The sequence below is a fragment of the Phaseolus vulgaris genome, chromosome 1 (assembly GCF_000499845.2).
Source record: "Phaseolus vulgaris cultivar G19833 chromosome 1, P. vulgaris v2.0, whole genome shotgun sequence".
NCBI lineage: Eukaryota > Viridiplantae > Streptophyta > Magnoliopsida > Fabales > Fabaceae > Phaseolus > Phaseolus vulgaris.
Genome location: NC_023759.2, coordinates 48,102,405 through 48,124,660, shown reverse-complemented (window position 1 = coordinate 48,124,660; position 22,256 = coordinate 48,102,405). Strand labels below are relative to the sequence as shown.

The window sequence follows — 22,256 nt, the reverse complement described above, 5'->3', positions numbered from 1 at the left end:
AAGTTTCAACATTAAAGTGATATATAATGATAATCTGAAGTGTAAAATAGTAGAAATTGCATATAATAATAGTGTGATTCCAATAAAATAAAAATAGAAAATTAAATTTATAAAATATTACAAAAATAAAAATATTACTACCTATGTGTTCCACTGTACAAGTCTAGTTTTATATACTTCCATACAAGCATACATAATGTAAAAAAACCTCTTTTTTGCTCAATTCCTGGACAAAATTATAGATACAAAAAGAGATAAAAAAAATTACTAAGCTATTAGTTTTGTTCTCTAAATATACAGCTGCATCAATTTGGTCCAGTAAGAGTTGCAACATTTAAATGATTTGTGTGTCAAAGTGGATGACAATAACATAAATCAATTGAACGTGTTTAGAAGATCACTTTGATGTCATAGATATTTAAAGAAGAAGAAAATGAATGTGAAGTATATGTTTATGATAAAAATGTCATCAAAGGCAGTGAAGGAAGGAATGAGAAAAGCCTGAGAAGAACCTATTCTTACTTGGCATTATTCCCAAACCTTCTCCTTACATCAGAGGATGCTGGGAGCTTTCTGCCTTGAGTAACTGGGCTGGGTTGTTTCCTTGATGCCACGGGCACAGGCACCGGCACCGGCACAGCCACAGGCACAGGCGCAGGAATGAATGATGGGATCATACTCCTATTTGCATTTAATATCTTTTCAGAGGCTTCTTATATGCAACTAAAGTAACTGATAACATAAACTGTAACTAAATTTTACCTGGAGTCCGGGTTCTTTATTGATCTGAGATTAGTTTTTTTCTTTGCTTTAATGCCTAATCCACTTGAGATGGTGATTGGTTTGGGTATTTGTGGTGGCCAATGCAAGTCTGATTCAGAAGAATCACTAGTTACTGTACCAATCTCGTGTTCATCTGATTCATCTGTGGTAGTCATGTCAAAACTGGGTCTCTGTAAATCTTCATTTTCTTGGTTGTCCTTTTTGTGTGAGGAGTTGTTGTCTATACATGTTTTAGAGGGCTCTGAGAGAAAAGTGGGACTTAACATGGGAGAAGATTGTTTGCTTTCTACTTCCCACTGTCCCACAAGACTATCATCGCTAGTCAAGCTGTCATTTCTGTTCATGGAAATCTTATTATCACCCCAATCTCCAGAAATCGATTCTTTGTCATCCTCCTTTCTTTCCCTTGCAGCAGTTGGCCATTGAAGTGAACTGGTAGGCACGTCATGGAGATCTAGGCTTCGTCTTTTCAACGCTGATGCAACATTTTTCGGGTCCTAAAAGATACATCACGACCTTTCAACCAATCTTCAAGTGATATGTTATTGGTATTTTTCCATGAATTAAAAATAATGATCTCATGGTTGCAGATCCTCTGAATTTATCAAATTGCAGGAATTAAGGTAAATAGCATGTTACTTACATCCGGGCTAGTAGAATCATCTTTTGGTAGCTTACGAGAAGCACCACCAATCGAAGTACGATGCAGAGGAGGAGAAGAAGCATATGATTTCAACTTGGGTATTTCATTGCCACTATTATTGACAGGTTGATTAAAATGTTCTGCTTCTCCTTCCTTTCTCGCTAAGGCTGCCTTCAAACTAGCAATCTGACAAATATGATTTCACAAAAAACTCAAAACACACTGAACATTCAATTTGAAGGTATCGTGATAAAAGAAAGTTAATGCAAGAACCTGTTCTTTAAGCTCTTTCACATCTGAACTGTCTTTATTAACTCGCGCTGCACCGAGTTCAACAGTGGAGACTCGTTCGGCGAACTTGAGTGTGCTAAGTGTTTCTCCAAGAGCGTCAGCCTCCGGACTTATATGAACAAACATGAGAGTCTTTGCTTGCCCTCCTAAAGACACATAAAACACTTCATTATTAGCCGAAACAAAAGGAGAAAAAAACAATGTCGTATGAAGTGAAAGGAATAATAGAAAACACCATACCAAGAGAATCTTGAAGTAGCTGAGTAAGTTTGCTGTTCCTGTAGGGAACATGTGGACTCTTTTGGGCAAGGGAATAAATTACATCTCCCAATGCAGAAAGTGACTTGTTGATATGCTGAGCCTCCTTAAGTCTATCCCCTGTAGCCTCAGTTTTATCAGCCCTCTCACTTCCTGCCAGATCAACAAGATGCATACTACCACGCATAGTGCCTCCTGATGTCAAGTTCTTTCCTTGAACATGAACTGTAAGACAACTGCAATGCAATAATACACCATGAGTAGTTACATGATATAGATCATTTTTTTTTATTAACACAATTCAAAATGTACATATACTAAAGTCTTCTAATTACCTGTGAGAGCGACTACTACGATCATTCATGGCAGTAGAACCAACAGCACGATTCTTATGTCCCAAGTTCATCAAATTTATGACATCAGAGGTGCATGAAACCCGAACAAGGTTAGCGTCTGGAACGTTGATGCCACTAAGGGAACTATTGCGGATATCTAACGTAAGCAGGTGTCAAGAATTACATTAAGCTAAAAGAGAATCGAGAATGGAACATTGCGTATAGATATAACTCTATTAGTATGCTATCAAAGAAAGGATATCTTTTATTAGCACCATCTGTCGTAAGTAGGTCCCTAACTTGCTCGTTGTAAATCTCAAGCATCTGAACAGAGATTTCATAAGAAATTGTATCTTTCCTTTGGTCAGAGAGATAGAAAAGGTCTCCTAGTGCACGATAGTTGACACCTATGGTCTCCTCGTTAAGGTCATCTGGCCCAGACTGTATCAATACATAGATAAGTTAACTAACAAGGTTGTTTAAATGAGAGGGTGAAAACAAGGTTGTCTGAATCTATTACCATAGTGAATGTTTTTCCTGATCCCGTCTGGCCGTAGGCAAATATGCAGACATTATAACCGTCCAAAACAGAACGAATAAGAGGTTGTGTGTCGGCGAAAACTTCTCCTGTAACCAAATCGTAAATATCAACAATGATGATAAATACAATGAGTAAATAGGTTCTAAATTGTGGTCACACTCACAATTTCATCAAACTCCTTGATATTGAAGGAAATTACAGAAAAATGTTAAACTGAGAAATAGTTACAAGAGGGAGAAATTATGACCAACCTTGGGTTGAAGCAGGACCAAATGCTCTATTGAAATTAAATGTTTTCTTCCCCTCTTTACCGTTTTTGGAAGGAGTTACGATTGAGATACTTCCCTCTTCCACGTTACCGACAGAGCTATAAAGGCTTGGTTGACCACCCAAGAAAGGTCGAACTCTACAGTATACTCTAATATTTCCTATCAATATGAAATTTTTTATTTACCATCCACTCTCATTTAGAACATGAACAATCAAGGACACAAATTATAGATATAAAGTCTTGATCATTACAATTCACCTTTCAGATCTTGCACTACATTATATAACTTGCGGTTTTCTTCCAGAACTTTATGATATCCCGAAGCAGCAGAGCTTAGGCTATGTAGCTGCTTGCCTATTAAGGTTAGACAAGTAAATTAGATAATTGATATTTTTTTTTGTTAAATATTGACTTAGAGGGATTTGTTTTGCCATTAAACTTACCTAGATTAATGATCTCCTTCTGGTGTTCACTTTGCATAAATTGCATTCCTAATTTTGTTTGATTGACAATGTTTTTCAATTCCTAGAGAAAGTTCTCATCGAATTGGTTATTTTACCTCATTAGTTCTTTAACAAAGTCAACACCATATTCTGGTATATATTGAAAATTACCTGTATGCTTCTATTTTGTTGCTCAACTATATTTTGCTGCTTCAAAATCGAAATTTGGTGGCTTGATTCTTCATGCTCATTGCACATCTTTTCATAACTTTCCTCTTGTTTATTTTGTTCGTTATGTTCATCTTGAATGTCATGCTCAGCTTGTTCATCATGCTCAGCTTTTACATCGTGTTCATCTCCTACATCATGTTCATCTCCTACATCATGTTCATCTTGTACATCTTGCTCATCTTCCTTTTCTTTCACCTTAATAACCATCAGATAGAAAAAATAAAGCAATTGAAACCGAGATAATGATCAATTTAATAATCTTTTTGCACAACTGTAAGACGAAAGTATTTCTGAATTTGAAGTTTACCCTTTCATTAATAGAAGCAGCTTCTGAAATTGAACATTCAGTTTCAGATGGTGCTTTATCTTGCTGAGTTGTTTTAGGCTGCCATGATTCACATTTTGAGTTTAGTAAGATGTAAGAAGTATGACATTTTTGTGTGAAGGGGTATAAAATTGAACATTGCTAGAAGAGAGAGACACAAACCATTGCATATCGGACTTGCATGCGATGTTCAAATTCCACCATGACTTTGCTAAGCAAGGATTCCACTGCCTGTTATAGCAAAACATTTCATACCATTAATGAATGTGATATAACTCCAAAGAAGAAGAAAAAAAACGAGGATAAATTCATTGAACAAAACTGGTTTATGCTATATGCATATAAGTATCTTTTAAATGTTTTTGTACATACATTATAATGTGTTGTACTTGTTTTTAAAATGGTTAGTTCTTTCTTCTGAATCTAATGTATAGCAGAGCTTGGCGGTCATATATCTATTAAAGAATCATCAGGCCTTACAATGAGAATTTCTTCTGGCTTTTTGTCGGACAAATATTGACGAACAAGTGAATTTAAGGAAAAAGAACCCTGCAGATATCAATTCAAAAAGCTTAGATAGGTGATCTTCACCTTCTAAACAAAATAGTAAAATATTATAAACAATAAAGCTTCCTAACTCTTTCGCTTCGATCTTGTCCGGGATCACTCATATAACCATCTCTATCCCCTGATGGCACAGTACACAGAGAGTTCATGTTCATGAATGGTTCTGAGTTTTTCCTCAAAAGTGGTTTCGCAGAGATAGGTGGCCTTGCATTCGCGGCCCCACTAAATTTCCCAGACCCACTTCCTCCTACAAGTTTTCCTGCGGCATAAGACTTTAGCTCTAGAACACAATCCACTACCCTCTCAGAGTTTCCTCCCTGCAAGTACAACAAGGAAGCAAAACCCAAAAAATGGTTAAGGCAAAATAAAAATTACATTGTACTATAATAGTAACAGTGTCAATGATCTTAATGTAGTGAATCTATCCAAGTACTGAACAGAAAGTTTCAAGACTTATTAATAGCCACCTGTTCCAGATCGAAAACTTCAAAGGTAGGAAGTCCCATTTCCTCCACAGCCACAAGAAATTTCTTTACATTTTCTTGGTATTGATATGCAGTTGCTGCATCAGGAATAATACCAGAATCACAAGGTTTTTCAACTACCTGACAACATAGGTCCAAATGTCCAATAAATGTTAAAACAGGATACATACTAAAGATTCCAACGTAAAGTGAAACATCAAACATATATTAACACGATGTAGTACCTTGGACACTGATCCAGGTTGAATTTTGTTAAGAACACTACATAGGATAATCCCACTACGCAGTCCAATCCGGAAGTGTTCTTCAGAAGGCTCAGCTGGCAAGTCTTTCCCTCGAACAACTCCAACTGTCTTCCGTAGCCAACCTGCTGCTTCATACCTTCTCAAGGCTACAACACGAGACATGAAATACCCATGTTACTCTTTCTTGAAGGTTTTCTATGGTTCATAGTAAAAGCATGCACTGAATATCAACATACTTAGCAAACTTAAAAAGCAAAAGATTAAACAAAGTATCTAAGTTTTTTCCATTGCAAGCATGTCTTTCCATCATGTAGGAACAATCAAGATCCTTTATTGAAGCCAAGAGAATAAAACTTTCAACAAAAACAAGTTTCGTTTATTGGTTGAAACTTGAAACCAACATTTTTTTCCAAGAAAAACAATGTCAGTAATGAGTTTCCCGCGCACACACAAAAAAAAAATGAATTGAAAGTGAAAAAATTGAATTGACAAGAAAAGAATGGAGAAAGAGGATTATATATACAAGTTTCTTCAGTTTTTCTGAATGCCAAGTTCACGTCTAAACGACCAGCTTGCTGTTGAAGAATCTCTTCAACCACAGAAGCCAAAGAGAACGTTAAAGGTGGTTCAGTTGCCATAATAAGGCCTCAAGAAATTCATAAGAAAAAAACCGAGCCGATGGTAAATGTTATAAATTTATTAACCCAAAGACTGGTATGGAAAGTTTAGTCTTAAGGAGAATAATAAAAAACTCTTAGCTATGAATGAAAAAAAGTGTAGCTGAATTCTGTAAGGATGAATATATATACAGAGAGCGTAAATCTGAAAAAAGCTTCAAAATGAAAGAAAAGAATGACGGAGAATGTGAAGTTATTGAAGAAAGCAAAGAGAAAGAAAACGGGTTTGAAATTTCTAGTCCTTTCTCTCGCTTTCTCTTGGTTCTCTGCATTTTCTCCCTCTAGTTTCTTGTCTATATTAACGTAGAAAAGCGAACCCCGAACCTAGTTCCGATCTTCCCGCTGTGTCATCACTTATTCCTTTATATTTATTCGGTCATAAAATGCTACAATTTCTTCTTTATCTTTCATTACTCAAATCAGATCAAATATAATTTACCATTATAGTTCACATTATCTACATAAATTGTAAAAAAAAAAAAAGATAAAGTATAAATATAAAATAACTGTTGAATTTTTTTTAATGGACTGAGTGACTTTCACAAACAATTAAATCAATTTCAACTAATCGCTATTTATAGAAGTTTAGCTTAAGAACCTCATTAATCAGAAAACATTGTAATGGAGAAAACATAAGTAATGGAACAAAAATAGACTATAGATAGGAGAAAGTTAGGTCCTTTATTTACATCAACATCTAAGGCAATGTTTAAACCAGATGGAGGAACTTCAATCAACAAGAAACCCTTATCTTGGTGTGCTCCTAAGTTGTAAGTTAAGAGCTTGCAAGGAGTGAAAGTAGAAGTGCAGAAATCCTAAAAAGCATGTGAAAACCACCTAAGTTTTTGCATGGGTAATAATATTAGAGGCTCCCATACATCAAGCAAAGCCTTAATCCATTTACCAATACAATATGTCAAGAGGTTACCAATACAATTCCCATCAACATTTAGAATAGGAATATGTGTCATTTGAGATACTTATCTAGTTTATGTAAAAATGTTTAGGAAAAGAGTTATGGACAGAAAATTATTTCATACTACAAGTGCTAAAATTTGAAATGCTCAAATTAAAAGAAAAAGAAATAATTTTTTACTGAAACGTGATATAATGAATTGAAAAACTTCAAAAAGTTGTAAAATGATGTATTAATTTGAATATATAATTGTTAAAATAATATTTTTCTTAGAAAACAAAAATGGTTGACTAAGTTGTTAGTGTTGAAAAAATAAAGTTCAAAAGTTACTGTTATTTAAATTATTAAATAAAAATATTTCATAAAATATTTATGAATAATACATAAAGTTCATTTTTGGAAAGAAAATATGTGAATGAAGGAATAGTTTTGTACAAGTTATTTGTTTAAAAGCTTTAACTTTTGACATTATAGTTATTTTCTCTAAATTGTTCGATGTTAACGAACATGACAATCTAATATGTGCATTTTATTGTATAACATGGATGAGTTTCTTTAAATAAGATATTGTATTTTAGAAAAATATATACTCGTAATTATTCATTAAATTCAACAATTTAAATTTTAGTATATTTGTACATATTTAATTTTCTAGTAGCAGTATAAACTATTTTTTTATATAAATTCAATTAAAAAAATTATGTAATGTAACATGGTTATTTTTGTAATAAATACTTCAAAATTCACAGTAAAATAATTTACAACATAAAAAAATTATTAATAAAATTTTAATAAAATTTATATTAAAAATAAATAGGCACTATTTCAGATGCTTTCATAGCTCAGTTGGTTAGAGCACCCGTTTAGTAAGCGGGAGGTCTTGAGTTCGACTCTCAATGAAAGCATTCTGGTATTTTTCATTTTATATTGTTTGTTTTTTAATTAATAAAAAATTTAAATACTAAAAATATATTATAAGTATTCAATTAAGATTAAAAAATAATTATCCGTTATTCAAATCATATAAATGTTAATTGTTATAATATTTCTTTTCTAATTTATCCTTTATATATGGTATCATTTAATTCCTTAATAAACTTATGGAATACTGCAATTCATTTGTTATAAATTAGAGATAGAGTGTTTACATATTTTATTATTTTAAAAATATAGAGTTGAATGGAACTATTTAAATGTGTTTTTCATATATATATATTATTTTACAAAAAAATTTAATTAATTTTTTACTTATTTTCGTATTTATCAACCTTGATTTTTTAAGCAAAGGTAAAACTTGTATTAACATGTACAAAATTTTATTAAGAATATCACTATGACAATTTTTTTTTACTGAATTAGTAATTTTCATATTTAAAATTACTTTTAAAGAAGATGATAACTTATAAATTGATTATTCAAATTCATAAAAGTACGAATGCAAAAGTATTGTATTAACACATGGAGAACTAGTACAACTTTATATGTGGAAGAAATGTTATATAGTGTCATGGACCAAGTCCGATATGATATCAAGAGATCCTGTATAATTGGTTTTAAATAGGAGGAGACAACATTTATTAGTAAATTAAGTCAATAATAAAATCAGATACAAGAAGAAGGGGGATAACACTACTCTTTACAAGAGAAAGAAAACAACTAACAATAGACAAAATAACACAAAAAGCACTTCAACTCATATTTTACATTATATTCGTTATATTTTATGTTCTTACTGACTTAAACCTCCGTGTATTTTTTACAGGTGAAACCCCTCATTTTCTTGGAACCCATGAAGCTTTGAAAGGATATGATCATTGATCATCTCAAAGTTTTAACCGACCTCAACTAAATGTTTTAAGTCTAAGGTTGTCACGACTCTTATCTAGAATAATAATAGATGTGTGAAGAAATCTCATGCTTAACTAGTTATTATAATTTATATTGATTTTAGGCTTTTTTTTTAATCCAAAACCTTTATAATTTATTTGTTCTATTTTTCTTCTAAGTGTGATATTGAAATTTTATGATCACAAATTCAATTTATCTTTATTGGAGATAATGAATTATTGAACTTGTACCGTGTTCAATGTTTCTTTAACTTTATATTTAACATTTTATGTACTTCTAAACATACAAATAACAAAATTGCTTTCCATTTTTAATAATGACCTAGTATCAAATATTATTTGTATCTTAAATAATTTCAAATAATATCAACATTGATTAATTGACATAATTTAACAGAGTAAAATAATAGATAAAAATGTATTTCACCCTTAAGAAAAGTAAATTCACAGAGTATTTTTTTAATTTTCTTAATACATGAAACCCTTATTCATAAATTTATTTTAAATATTATAATTTCGTATTTTTGGTAAATTCTTTAAAATTCAAATTACCAAATCCTAATCATAGTTTTTTTTTTTAAAATCATTACATTCTTACCACATCTTTCAAAATCTACAACAATTTTTTTTTATGTAAAAGAAGTTGTAAAACAATTTATCAGGCTTCACCAGGTTTTTCTTCCTACAATCCTGTCCAATGTCCTAAACATGCAGTGTCCTGTTTTACTGGGATGCTTTCCACTAAAACCAAATAAATAATTCTTGCAGTGAAGTAAAAGCCTCAAAACTTGGTACCAATTGGTGAGATTTTATTGATAATGATAACAAGTCAACAATTACAAATTTCTTTTTTCCTTTAAGTACAAATCTAGAGTCCAATTTTTTTGTTACAAAATAATTACTGTCACAACATCAATGCAAAATACAGTCAGAAAACTAGTCTGAAGTTTTCTTCTTCTTGGAGTTGCCAATATCTGATTCTTTGAATGATTTTTTGACAAGAGCAGATAGGGTCAATTTCAGATCACGGGTCAACCTGGGAAGAACCAAGGACAATGTGTTCACATCTACCATGGCCCTGTGAGCTGATCCATCCACTTTAATTCCGTAGAGGTCACGAAGGGCAGGTAGGGAAGTTGAAGAAAGTTTAGTACCTGTTAACACATCAAACAGTTAAGGTTTTCACAGAGAAACAGCAAGTTTTGTGCATACGCTGCATGTGTGCACGTGTATAGAGAAACAAATGGAAGAGAAGGAGACCTCCAGATTTCATTAGCTCACGTGCTAAAGGCAGAGTGTCTAAGAACAACCAATTAGAAGGAATGTTCATAGAATAACGTCGTAATTCGTTCATGATGAAAGGGACATCAAAACAACGAGCATTATGACCAACAAATAACACATGTCCCCCAGGCTTCTCACGACTTCGAACATATTGCAATAAGATAGGAATTAGGTCCTCCATCCTACAAAAAATTTTGCAAAAGCGCAAAAATACTCAATACTTTTCCCTCGTATATTAACTAATGGTGTAAATTGTTTATCCATCCACAATTACAAATAATAGTTCTACCACCTTATCTTCAAGCTTTTGGAAATATGCTACAGTGACAACAAACTTCTCATAAAATCAGACTTAAAAAAGTGAACTTTCCATGATAATTTCCAAAAATGAAAACCCACTCGTTGTATAGATTCTTACCCAGCCATGCGTTTTATCATCAAGGAAAAAAAAAATAAAGTTGACAGTGACACTAACCCCTATATTGTGAACTGTTAAGTGGCCATAAATAACTAAAGGACAATTCTACATCTATGTCAATGATAAAAATCCCCACCAACTGGAGATATGATCATTTACAGTATATTAGTGAAGACAAATCTCATCTTACAAACTGATTTTATAAGGTTGAATTAAGTTTAAACTCATTTCTTAATAGTTAACGTGAAAGATGAATAATATGTATAATCCAATAACCACCCAAGCATCCTTTTTTAACTCCTCAAGTGTTCATGGCTTCATGCTATGGCCGTAAAAAGACTAGGGGGTTAACACAACAAAAAGTACATCTCTCAATTTGAGATGGGAACTCTTGTAACTAAAATGTAAAGTCATGAAAGTAATGAGGAAGAAACAAGAAGAGCAACACAAAAGCTCCTGAGACAGAATATCCCCTTGGCTCCCAAAAGGCCAAAACAAACAATTATATACAAATGACCCTATAATCTCCTGTCTCTACATATACAAACCTCCCATCCATCTCTTTAAACTAGTTTCCCTCCCTCCATTATTATTTCCCATCTGGAACTGTGGTCCAGTTTCTTGGGCCTTCAGCTGTAGACCCAAATGATTAATCAGTTAAAGCCTGTTGTTGGTTCCCAACATTTTGGCTAAATTTACAAGTTCCTTTGGGGGGTGGGAATGGGGGTGGTATTCGCTGAGGTATTGTTTCATCCTTTGGGTGTGAGACTTTCATTTTAGATAGAGACTTTCCCTCTGTTAATTTTTAAAAATTTCAGCATTGCTGCTTGTCTAATCAAATAAAATTTACACATTTAGGAAAGGAATGTTTGATCTACGACCCAAGATATAAAACACTACTAGAGGTTTAGGTTACCTTGGAACATCTGGTTTGTTGACCATCTGAGTAGTAATGCCATGAATATGTGAATTAGGAACTTTGCATTGAGGGTTGATAAGAGTCTGAAAAGTGCTGTTCTCACCACCCTCAAGATCTCGAAATGCAATTTCAATGATCCTTTCTTTCTCTCTGCTAAGCCCTGTGGTCTCGATATCAAAAACGATAATAGTAAATAAACTAGACAAGTCTTTATTCTGGGCAATCTCTTTTTGTATGTCACGGTACTGAATTTCCTGGAATTGATCTAGCTGTGTTTTATTTACATCTACTGTAGCACCTTCTATAATGGTTTCACTCAAGATTTCATGCTTGATACTTTTTGATTTGGTGTTCCCCTTGCCTTCTGTATTTGTAGTTATAGGTCTTGTCCACTTCTTTCTCTGTCCTCCCTGAAGACCATAAATTCTATAACTAAGCGACCTGGTGCTAGAATTGTTTCCACAAGTCGAACTGAAACTGTGGAAAGTTTCTCCCCAGTAATTAGCTAATCTTTGTATTCTACATCTAGGTAGATATAACAATGAAAAAATCATGGAGCCCGTCTTCATTTGAATTCAACTATGACAACTAAAGCAGTTATTTGATCAAGAATTCTTCATTCAATGAGTCAGCAGCTACAACCTGAAAGTAGGAAAACAGAAAAAATGTAAAACACAAGCTAAATAAAACTCTAGAGAGGCATAAACTATCATATAAGTCTGATCTTCTAATGCTAAATCCAGCTAACAGCGTGTCATAAATATATAGTTGGTAGTTACATCTTGCAAAGTTTTGAAGGATTAAGAACGATATCGTATTAAAAAGAAAATATCAGGAATTGGACCAATGGATATATAAAATCGAAGTTCATTTTGAACAAATAATTACATAAAAGCCTAGGCAAAGCAACCACCACATACTAAATGCATAATTACAATAGCACATGGCTTTTTTCACACAGGACAAGCAACAAAATACCACAGAAAAATATAAGATATCATTGCTTAAGAACAAAATAAGTGAACTTCAAAAATGAATTCAGGTGATTTGACAGGGAAAACTCCTGCAGGTTTATCATTATCATCACTTGAATTCATTGACTGAGAAGGATTAAAACTCAGCCTTAAAAAGGAAAGTTCTCCGGTGTCACTTCATAAAACAATAGGCACAATTGTTTGTAACCACACGCAAACTGTGGTAAGGTAACAATCCATTTTATCTTGAGAAATAAGATGGGATGGCTGCAATAGTGTTCAACTCTCTAGCAAAAATTATATCAATTAAACCTGTATTATTCGAAGATACACCAATTAATTTAACAAGGGTTTACGAGACAGAAATCACGATGGATATATTAATTGCATCAACCAGCCCCACACAGCCTTCAACTTACAGATAAAAGCAAACATTAATTTTTTAACCAAATACAACAATATCTGATGCAATCAGACAAAAAAATGGCAAGGCATTTTTTGTGGTTCATAATCTCAAACAGCAACAGACTGGTAGCGGCGCGAATAAGAAGGTACAAAATGGCACCTGTTTGAATAAAAGAAAAAAATGTTTTGGGGAACATTTTGTGAGCAATTGGAAGAAAGATGAACATTTTCGAAAAGGTCGCATAGCATTGGAAAAGATTGAAAAGGTAAAAGAGGGAAGGAAGAAGAAGGATTGAAAGAGTGGGGAAAGAATGAGTTACCTGAAAGAGGGTGTGATTTGAATTGAAGAAGAAAAGCATTTGGAGGATATAAGTAGTTATGTTATCGTGAGAGAAAGAAAAAGAGAGAAAGAAAAAGAGAGAAAAAATGAGAAAAATTGGGACAAGACAGACAGGGAACGTGCTCCGTTCAACAACAACGTAAGTTGCGGATCGCCTATTCTTTCACTCTAACTGCACTCAACTCCTTCCTTTTCATGTTAAATGCTTTTAAACTAATAAATTAAAATGATTTTCATAAATGAAAGAAAATTATTAAAATTAGGTGTAAATTTATTTGCTGATAAAAAAAAAGGTGTAAATTTATTAACTGTGACGTAAATGAAAAAAAATATATATTACTTTTAAATTCTTATTATAAATAAAATCCAAGAGTAACTTTTACTTGACTTGGCCTACTCAAATTTAGACATCACGGATAACGCACAATGGGTTCAATCAATTTAAAGTCCAGATTCACTTCAATAATGCTTCAAATCCTTAAAAGATAAAATTTTATCACGTATAATTAATTGTCTCTACACTGAAACTGAGTTTAAAATATATTTTGTTTTGAATATTTAATATTTCGGTCTTATTTGTAAGCAAATTCAAATACGATAATTCTTTTTGTTTTGGGAATTATAAGCAATGCATGTGTGTATACTTGAAAAATATTTTTGTTCTTATAGGATCTATTGGTAAGAAATCATGTGCGTTTATCCTGGGCATCAAAAAGAGAAAAAGAATAAAGTAAGAATATGCGTTCCTTGAGATACTTATATACGTTGTTGCTTCACAATTCCAACAAATCTGTTTCTACTGCTACTTCAATGTTCCATCCAAATTGGACCCTAAAGATCAACTTCACCCAATTCTATATTTTTCAGCCCATTTTTCAGCAAGGCCTTTTGATTCGGACCATGTTTCTTGGACAAATTCTATCTTAACCTTCATAATTTCTCCCATACATCCAATATTTGTGAAAAATCCATTTTAATTTTTAAAAAATTTAAATAATCCAAAATGAAGTATAAATATAACAACTTGTACTCATCTACCCTCATATTTCCCTTTCGGCCATATACCTTCCTTTCAGTCACAATAATTTCATTTTTATCCGGGTGCAACATTTGAAAAAATAACTTTATTATTTGAGTTTGTGCAAAATAGTTTGTAAAAAAAAAAATCGATGTACTCGACGTTTTTTAATTTTGTACTCATTTAAATTTTGTGACTTCCTAAAAATAAAAATAAAAAAACATAATCATCTCCCATAAAAATACCAAAAAGTTATTTTAACTACCAACGTTCAAGATCAATCACTACCAATAAGTGATGAAGAAGAAGGCATTTCACTCTTCAATATACTAAAAAATGTATTGTTAGAATTAAAAAGTATGGAAGTGGGTATGGAGGTTCAAGGAGAATTTGCATATTTCCTGAGCTAGTATTCAGTCGTTTGGGCCGAAAAAATTACTGAACACTTTTGGGCCTATTATGCGTTTGTGTGTTTGCCTGTATGCTACTGAAAGCAAAAATTAAATTAAATAATTATTAATCAGATTTACAAATGAATTGTTAATCAAAATTATGAGCAAAATTGAAATCAATACGGTTATACTTACTTCTATATCAAGGAAAGAGATGATTTTTTTTCTGAGAACACTTTATTGTATATTTTTCTTAATGATAGTTAAAATTTAACCTTAGAAATCTTGACCTTCATAACACAAATTAAAACAGCTATAATTTTAACATATTTTTAGTAAATGATAAAACACTTTGAAAGTCGTATCGGACCAACTGACTTGGTAGAAGTCATCTCGAAATGACAAAAAAAAATCCAAATTTTGACTCATGTTTAGTCAAAGGCCAATTTTTTTAACCAGTTACATCTCTCTCTCTCTCTCTATACATATATATATATATATATATATATATATATATATATATATAAATTATATTAAATAAAACCAGTAAAAAGAACAAAAATATATTAAGAAAGTAATATGAAAAACTGACTATATAAAACTAAAATTAGCATAAGTAATAAGGAAAAACTGACACATCCTAAAAAATAACTTCACATAAAAAATATATAAAACTAAAATTAACATAAAAATGTGTTTATGCTCTCTCTCTCTATATATATATATATAGACTAAAAATATAATTTGATTATGTAACATTTAAATCATAATAACAAGTTAAATAACACAAATTTTAAAATTACATTTAAAAATTATTTATTACTTTATATTTTTCTTAAAATGAAAAAATAATTAATAACTTAAATGATCTACTTAATATTATGTAAGGAAATTAAAATAAAAATATATAAGTTCTCTGTAATTTTTCCAATCTCAATAAAATCTGTTAAAAATGAATTTAAAATTTGAATGTTTTATTTTTTAAGATGAAGCACACATTCTCCATCTTACTCCTTTTGGAAGTCGAAATCAATTCGAAATATGTCCATTACTCGAAGTTGGATAGAACATTTCACAACTTTTTAAAATTTTCAATATATTAAAATTGAGTTATTTTTATTTTAGATTATTTAACTTTTTAAAAATAAGTTCGGTTAATATTAAACGAAAAATACTATTAATATTACTAAAAAAAATTCTTAAGATCAATTACTTCATTCAAAAAAATACTTTAACCTTGACTCGGTCACCAAGCATCATGTCAAATCGGAAAAATAATATAAAAATTTAAATAACGAAATTATTTTTATAAATTTTTAATTTCTTTTAAAATTTATTCTTTTTTAATCATAGATCATTTTAAATTCTAAGTAACACTATTCCATATTGCACGCTTAAAGGAGAACTCTTACATAATTATTGTTTGTTCAAATAGTATTTCTAAATATTTTTTTTCATGTGTTTAGAAACTGCACTGAAAACGAAGCACTTTCCGCCCAATGATTTTATGCATTACCTTCTATTCTAAATGCAAAAATTGTATTTACTAGTTATTAACCTATTTTATGATATAAGTATTTAAATTAATTATTCATAAATTTTTTATTTTAATAATTTCTTTAAAACCAGATAAAGAACTTACAACTAAATAAAAAGACATCATCCTTTGGTTACGAAATTAGCAGATAACAAAAAAAAAAAAAATAACGATTATTTTTTATCCGTTAATTTTCTGATTCTACAGAATAAAGTAAGAAAAGTCAATAAACAAGTTCAGCACATGTTTTTTCCGATTTGGGAGAGTACATTAACTAATCTGATCAATAAATAATCTTATATTAACGATTAATACTTTTTTAACATAAAATTTATTCTTAATGCAGACGAAAATCTTGAAAGATCGTTGCATCAATATCCTCGTATAAGAAACAGGAAAGAAATGTATGAATATGTTATAATAGTTAGATTATAAAGAAAGTAAGAAGAAATAGCAGAGGAGTTTAGAAATTAGAAGTGTTGATCTAGAATTGTGAGAAAAATGAGCGTATGAAAAGAGAATTGAGAGAAAAGAAAAAGAAAAGTGCAGGGATTGATCATGGAATACTTACATCACTAACTAATTCAACCTATCTATAAACAGCATCAAAGAAAAAAAAAAAGGGGAAATCACTCCCTCTAGGCCCTAACATGAACACGCTACATATGACTCAAAGAAAAACACAGAAACGAGGTTAGGTATAGGGTTGTCGGATTGTGGATTAGTGGTTACTAGGTTATTACCTGGAATGTGGCAAGTGAAGGAATGGTAAAAAACCGCAGGACAAGGCCATCAAACACACCGCCGCCTGTTCCTCTTCTCCCAACATCTTCCAGCTCTGTTTCTTAACAACAGAGGATGTCCGGTGCAACACCACCACCTCCTCTCTCTTTCTGGAGCAACTCCCTCTCTTCCGGTACCGGATTCCGCAGGCGTTGCACAGAGTCTGCATCAAGAAAACATAAATGAATAATAATCCAGAGAAGGATGAAATAGGAATGGGTTTTGTTGGTGGACCTTGGGTCCGGCTGGTCCTCCTCTCCAGAGTGGGGTCTTGGTGGTTTTGCAATCAGCGCAGCATTTCTTGTTTTGGTTGAGCTCTGAAGACGACCATTCCTTCAGATCCATCATCACCGAATTTACAATTTACGAATGAAAGAAGCAGCAATAACCGAATGGGTCACCGAGAGAGTATCAGTGAGGCACCGTACTAATACTAAAACGAATCGCATGCACCAAAAACCAAAATGGCCACACAGCACAACAACCGACTCGTGTGAATGTACCTCCAAAACCCTAGGGCTACCCTTAAGTGACCGAAACGCCCTTCATCTTCTGCTTCCCCTACTCACAGTGGCAGTGGGTGAATGGAAATTTCAAGAGATAGGAATGAATAATGAGAGTGAAGGAAATAGAAGGTTTGTGATTGGTTGGAAAGATTTGATTAAAACAGGAGCTGAATATGCTTATGCATAACCATGGATTAGAGATGAGGTTTGCGTTTGGATGGGACAAAAATGTTCCTTATCACTTCCAACTTTATTGTTTACTACCATTACCATCCTCCATGTCTATCAACTTCTTCTCAGATTTCATACACATCACATCATGTAATATAATACTCAAAAAGATATCGAGATCCTTATTCAAAACCGTTAATATGAAGTTTTACTTTTAAAAGAGAAAATTGATTCTTTTTATTTAATTTATCAATGAAATTTTTGATTTTATTAATTATTATCAAGTAAATTATTTGAATTTGGATCATGCAATCCGTCTAATTTTGTTCATGAATTAGCCTTTTAATTATATATTGTTTGAATATGGAAGATTTTGTGAAATTTCCACACTACACAGTTTCCTTTTTTTTTTATCATGATCTTATGTTTTCATTTGAGTCAGGAGAGGTCAACTCTACTCCTACCTATTTTTTTGTTAGTCACATAATTTGGTATAATACCAACATATTAAGTTCTCCAAAAAAAAAATAATACTGTCCAATTATTTAAATAAATTACTTCTGAATCAAATTAGCAAAATTTATAAAGATATGGTCATTCAATGTTATTTTTGGAAATTTGAACTTAGTTATAATTATACTCTTTTAAGATTACGGTGATGAGATAAACAAACTAGCAAACTACTTCTATTTCCTAAAAACGATTATTATAACTCATCAGTGCGTGTAGTTTTTATGATTGAGAAAATTGAACATTTTAGAACTTAATTGTTGCTTAATGTAAGAAAATTACCCTAATATGAGAATTATTGAATCTGATTATATATTTTTTGAACCAAGAAACAAATGAAGAAATTTAATCTCAATTTGTGTGTAAATTGCAGATGAATATGAAGCATTGAAAGAATGTATTCAAGCTGACATTGAAAGAAAAAAAAAAGTAAAAACTTAATTGGATCACAAGAAGATTTAGCTCAAGCTAGAGGATTTAGCTTAAGCTAAATCTGTCCAGAGTTGATTAAAGGTGCAGTACAATTCTAGCCCAGGCTAGAATTGCTAGCTCAAGCTAAAACTTTCCAGAGTTGATTAAAGGTGCAGTACTGATCTAGCTCAGGCTAGAATCGCTAGCTCAAGCTAAAAATGCACCGAAAGATCTAGCTCAAGCTAAAACGGGCTAGCTTGAGCTAAAGTTGATTATATAAATTCTGAAAAATAACTCAAAACCAACGGTGGAAAACAGATTGGGTTTTTTAGAGAGAGACTAGTGAGAGAAAGAGAAGAAACCTCTGTTCTTAGGAGAAGAACTTGCTCAGATCAGCCCTTCTTATGCAATCCAGATCAAGAATGAAGATTGAAGGAGCTGTCATGAGTGGCTAAGTTCTTTCTAACTTGGGATTGAATGTAATTTATCTTGATCAAATGTATTCTTGGTGATATACATATATAAAATTCTCTTTTCTACTTGTTCTTGGTATTTTCGTTTTATGCTTATTGCTTGATTCTCTCTGATCAATAGAGTCTTGATTTTGATCCTTAAATTTAACTGGAAAGTACCTTTAAGGATCTAAATAAACGAAAATACTTGATAACTTGTAATGCTAGGAATAGATTCAAGGTTATTGATTGCATTATAATTTTGTTCCTAAAGCTGGATGATTTGTTAAATATCTGAGGAATCAGTGTTTGAGAAATTATCTTATGAATTTCATCTGTGAGGAATCAAGATGAATGACTTTAAATTAAGCATCAAGAATAAGTAGTTTTGAGTATTATATATTGTATTATTCAAAATACAGATGATTGAGATAGACGCAATTCAATCCCAAGTATCTTTCTCTGTATTTGATAAGTTAGTTTTGTATTTGGTTGAATCAAACCCTATATCTCTTAGTTACTTGTGAAATCTTTAATTTGGTAATGAACAAGTTCTCAACAATCAAAATTATTTTCTATACTTGATGAGTTTTAAAACATAACATCTTAATTAGAATTGTTCTCTGTGGATTCGACATTCGTACTTTAAAGAGTACTATATTACAGTTGATTCGGTACACTTGCCGAGAAATATCAACAATAACCCAAACTAAATACCGATAAAAAAATTCAAACTAAATTTTACACTCGGATTCATACAAGATAACAAGAACTTGGATTCAACAATGTTCAATCAAATGTAAATAAAGGAAAGTTGACAAAAATCTATAACTTATAATAAAAGAAGTTTTGTTTAACTTATGTATATACTCCATACTCAAAAAATGTGTATTGTTTCATAAAGTTTGAAAATTAAAAAAATTACAATTATAAAAGTTAGGTAATAATTGTGAAAATCACTTTTTGTACAAAGCAAAGTTTTGTATGATAAATATGTTATTGGTGAATTAGTTGGAGTGGTAGAATGGATGCTTGAGGGCAAGGGAAAAGTGTTTTTAACCTAAATGAATGTTCACTTTTGTAAATAAAGATTGTAACATCAATTTTTTTTTTTTTTTTTGGTTTCATTTATCTATGTCTATTGTCTTGCTAAAGGTAATACAATTTCATGTACATTGTGGAAGTCTTTCTCAATTCAAAAGAAAAGGTTTTTAGACAAGCATAATTGAGCTTAGTATTATTATTAGATCAAACCTTTAAATTGGGAATGAAAGTGTGAGAATTTGAAAGAGTTGATGTTTGAGGATTTGAGAGGAAAATGTGAAAAGATTGAATGTGTTTGAATTGGGTATATTGGACTGAATTTATGAAGAAAGTTTATTCAAGTTTGTGAGTAATGTGATAATTATAAGAAAAAGTTAATTTTTTTTAAATGTGTAAAATGTAGGATTACAAATTTACTCATGTCTTTAAAATAATAAAATAATTAAATATTAGATTTTTTTTGCAAATTTGGATGAATTAAAATTACACAATTATAATATAATTTAATAATTAATTTTTTTAAAAAAAACGAGTTACTTGACAAAAAATAACTTACATATAAAATTATGAATATATAAAAATTATAAATTACTACATAGAAAGAAATAATTTAAATATTCTTAAATTTAAAAATTATAATTAAAAATAATTTTCTATTAAATATAAATAGTATTATTATATTTATAATAATAATAATAATTTATTATTACATTTATTATTAAATTTATTAATTATTATTATTTTATTTCATTAAAATATTTATGTTAAATTAAATTTATGTAATAACTAATATTTATTATAAAGTATAATTTTTACTGATGAAATATGTAAAAAAAAAAAACATATGCATTAAAATGAATATGAAATTATCATAGTTCTCTTAAAGAAAACACGGTTCCTCACGTGCATGCAAAATAAAAAATAAAAAACAAAACTGAAAAAAATCACAGAGATGAGTTGGAGCTTCTCTTCATTTCAAGAGGATATGGTGTTTACTATTCACATTATATCTTCTTCTCCTCTTTTTGTGCAAAACTATATATCCAAATTAATGATATCAAATCTTTGCTCATAAACAATACATTTATAAAAACAAACAGATCCTTAAATTCAAACTAAAAAAAACATTTAGGAAATTATAACATCTCTAAACAAAACACTAGATAAGGATATAAATATTTCATAAATGAAAATATTATAAACATTGAGGATTTTTTAAAGAGGCATAATTGTGTCCCGAACTTCCAATATTTAAGGTTTTCTAAATGATTAGTTATTATAATTTTAGTTATGAACATCAATTATATACAGTGACTATACAATAACCAAATTGGATACAATGTAAGTTATATATTGTAGACATTATTATCAATAATTTATTTCTCGATGTAAATTATAATGATTTTTGTCTCCTTCTCATATAGTATATAACTCGTGTGCTTAAAGTAAATTAAAATTAAATTTGATCAATGTTATTAGTGTTCATGATTTTTATTTAAAAAATAATTTAAGTGATATTAGTGTTCAATGTCTTTTATACAAAAGTTAAGTCACAACAAAATCTGTGGTAAATTCTCAACATTAACAACTTAAGCTATGTACATTGTTAATTTATATTTTATACTTATGGCAAAGTTGGTGACCGAACTTGGGGAAATAAGCATTTAGAAATGGGGTGGTGAGTAAAAGCCATGAGATTGTTCCACTTGTAACAATAAGCAGTTTTTTTCCAACACCCAAATAAATATTCCACAACAGAATCGGTTTTCAAATCCACTTCCCAACTCATCCTGGCCAACGCTTCTCTTTATAGTTGCAGTACAAATTTCCTCGCCTCTTAAACAAACTTCCTTTCTCCAACGATTACTCTACAATCACTTCATTCAATAACAATTTCCTCATGATCAACTTGTTTTAAACTCCATTGATGTTAAGTATCAAAAGAACAAGTTCCTTATTTAAACTCCATTGAGACATCTACTGCAATGTTCAGTGTTGATGTTAAACAAAAAAGTTTTCACCGTGGAAAATACCTTAGTCATCACAAACGTCGACAATAAATTCGTTCAACATGAATATAAATTGCTTTTATGCTAACTCTTTTACTAATCAAAACAACAATTAAGATTTTAGAGATAGGCCTAAAAACCAATAATTCTTGATAATATTTCCCATAAAAACCCACATACAAATTAACAAATAAAATGTGTCTAAAACAATACTGCAGTCAATAT

At 30.8% G+C, this 22,256-nt stretch overlaps 3 protein-coding genes and 1 non-coding gene across 6 annotated transcripts; 1 reads left to right on the top strand and 3 right to left on the bottom strand.

Moving 5' to 3' along the window:
- Positions 1–6,367, bottom strand: LOC137814922 (kinesin-like protein KIN-14I). The gene is made up of 19 exons (XM_068617874.1): positions 5,942–6,367; positions 5,398–5,564; positions 5,156–5,293; positions 4,760–5,005; positions 4,602–4,670; positions 4,284–4,352; positions 4,104–4,181; positions 3,737–3,991; positions 3,566–3,647; positions 3,381–3,476; positions 3,103–3,279; positions 2,831–2,937; positions 2,573–2,751; positions 2,311–2,472; positions 1,958–2,211; positions 1,700–1,863; positions 1,427–1,612; positions 763–1,280; positions 1–681 (listed from the first exon to the last, which is right to left on the bottom strand). The coding sequence occupies exons 1-19, from the start codon at positions 6,054–6,056 to the stop codon at positions 519–521; spliced, it is 3,225 nt and encodes a 1,074-aa protein (XP_068473975.1). The 5' UTR covers positions 6,057–6,367; the 3' UTR covers positions 1–518.
- A 1,475-nt stretch (positions 6,368–7,842) lies between these two features.
- On the top strand, positions 7,843–7,916 carry TRNAT-AGU (transfer RNA threonine (anticodon AGU)). Its single transcript has one exon. It is a non-coding gene; the product is annotated as a tRNA-Thr (tRNA).
- Positions 7,917–9,646: 1,730 nt separating this feature from the next.
- Positions 9,647–17,028, bottom strand: LOC137814921 (exonuclease DPD1, chloroplastic/mitochondrial). Of its 3 annotated transcripts, XM_068617873.1 has the most exons (5): positions 13,179–13,369; positions 12,873–13,018; positions 11,477–12,121; positions 10,119–10,324; positions 9,647–10,012 (listed from the first exon to the last, which is right to left on the bottom strand). In XM_068617873.1, the coding sequence occupies exons 3-5, from the start codon at positions 12,046–12,048 to the stop codon at positions 9,795–9,797; spliced, it is 996 nt and encodes a 331-aa protein (XP_068473974.1). In that variant the 5' UTR covers positions 12,049–12,121; positions 12,873–13,018; positions 13,179–13,369; the 3' UTR covers positions 9,647–9,794. The 3 variants fall into 3 exon arrangements, with proteins under 3 accessions (XP_068473974.1, XP_068473973.1, XP_068473972.1); XM_068617872.1 differs by lacking the exons at positions 12,873–13,018; positions 13,179–13,369 and adding an exon at positions 16,889–17,028; XM_068617871.1 differs by lacking the exon at positions 12,873–13,018.
- On the bottom strand, positions 16,784–17,276 carry LOC137816104 (GATA transcription factor 16-like). Its single transcript, XM_068619197.1, has 3 exons — positions 17,163–17,276; positions 16,889–17,091; positions 16,784–16,790 (listed from the first exon to the last, which is right to left on the bottom strand). Exons 1-3 carry the CDS (start codon positions 17,274–17,276, stop codon positions 16,784–16,786), a joined length of 324 nt encoding a protein of 107 aa, XP_068475298.1.
- Positions 17,277–22,256: the final 4,980 nt, after the last annotated feature.

What these genes read in the sequence shown, in the direction of transcription:
- LOC137814921 (XM_068617872.1), bottom strand. Translation starts at nt 12,048, where the DNA reads ATGAAGACGGGCTCCATGATTTTTTCATTGTTATATCTACCTAGATGT. An exon ending in AACAAACCAGATGTTCCAAG is followed by an intron (nt 10,325 to 11,476) that starts GTAACCTAAACC and finishes AATTTTTTGTAG; the next exon opens with GATGGAGGACCTAATTCCTA. An exon ending in TGAGCTAATGAAATCTGGAG is followed by an intron (nt 10,013 to 10,118) that starts GTCTCCTTCTCT and finishes ATGTGTTAACAG; the next exon opens with GTACTAAACTTTCTTCAACT.
- LOC137816104 (XM_068619197.1), bottom strand. Translation starts at nt 17,276, where the DNA reads ATGATGGATCTGAAGGAATGGTCGTCTTCAGAGCTCAACCAAAACAAG. An exon ending in GAGGACCAGCCGGACCCAAG is followed by an intron (nt 17,092 to 17,162) that starts GTCCACCAACAA and finishes TTCTTGATGCAG; the next exon opens with ACTCTGTGCAACGCCTGCGG.
- LOC137814922 (XM_068617874.1), bottom strand. Translation starts at nt 6,056, where the DNA reads ATGGCAACTGAACCACCTTTAACGTTCTCTTTGGCTTCTGTGGTTGAA. An exon ending in AACCTGGATCAGTGTCCAAG is followed by an intron (nt 5,294 to 5,397) that starts GTACTACATCGT and finishes CTATGTTGTCAG; the next exon opens with GTAGTTGAAAAACCTTGTGA. An exon ending in ATAAAGAACCCGGACTCCAG is followed by an intron (nt 682 to 762) that starts GTAAAATTTAGT and finishes AAATGCAAATAG; the next exon opens with GAGTATGATCCCATCATTCA.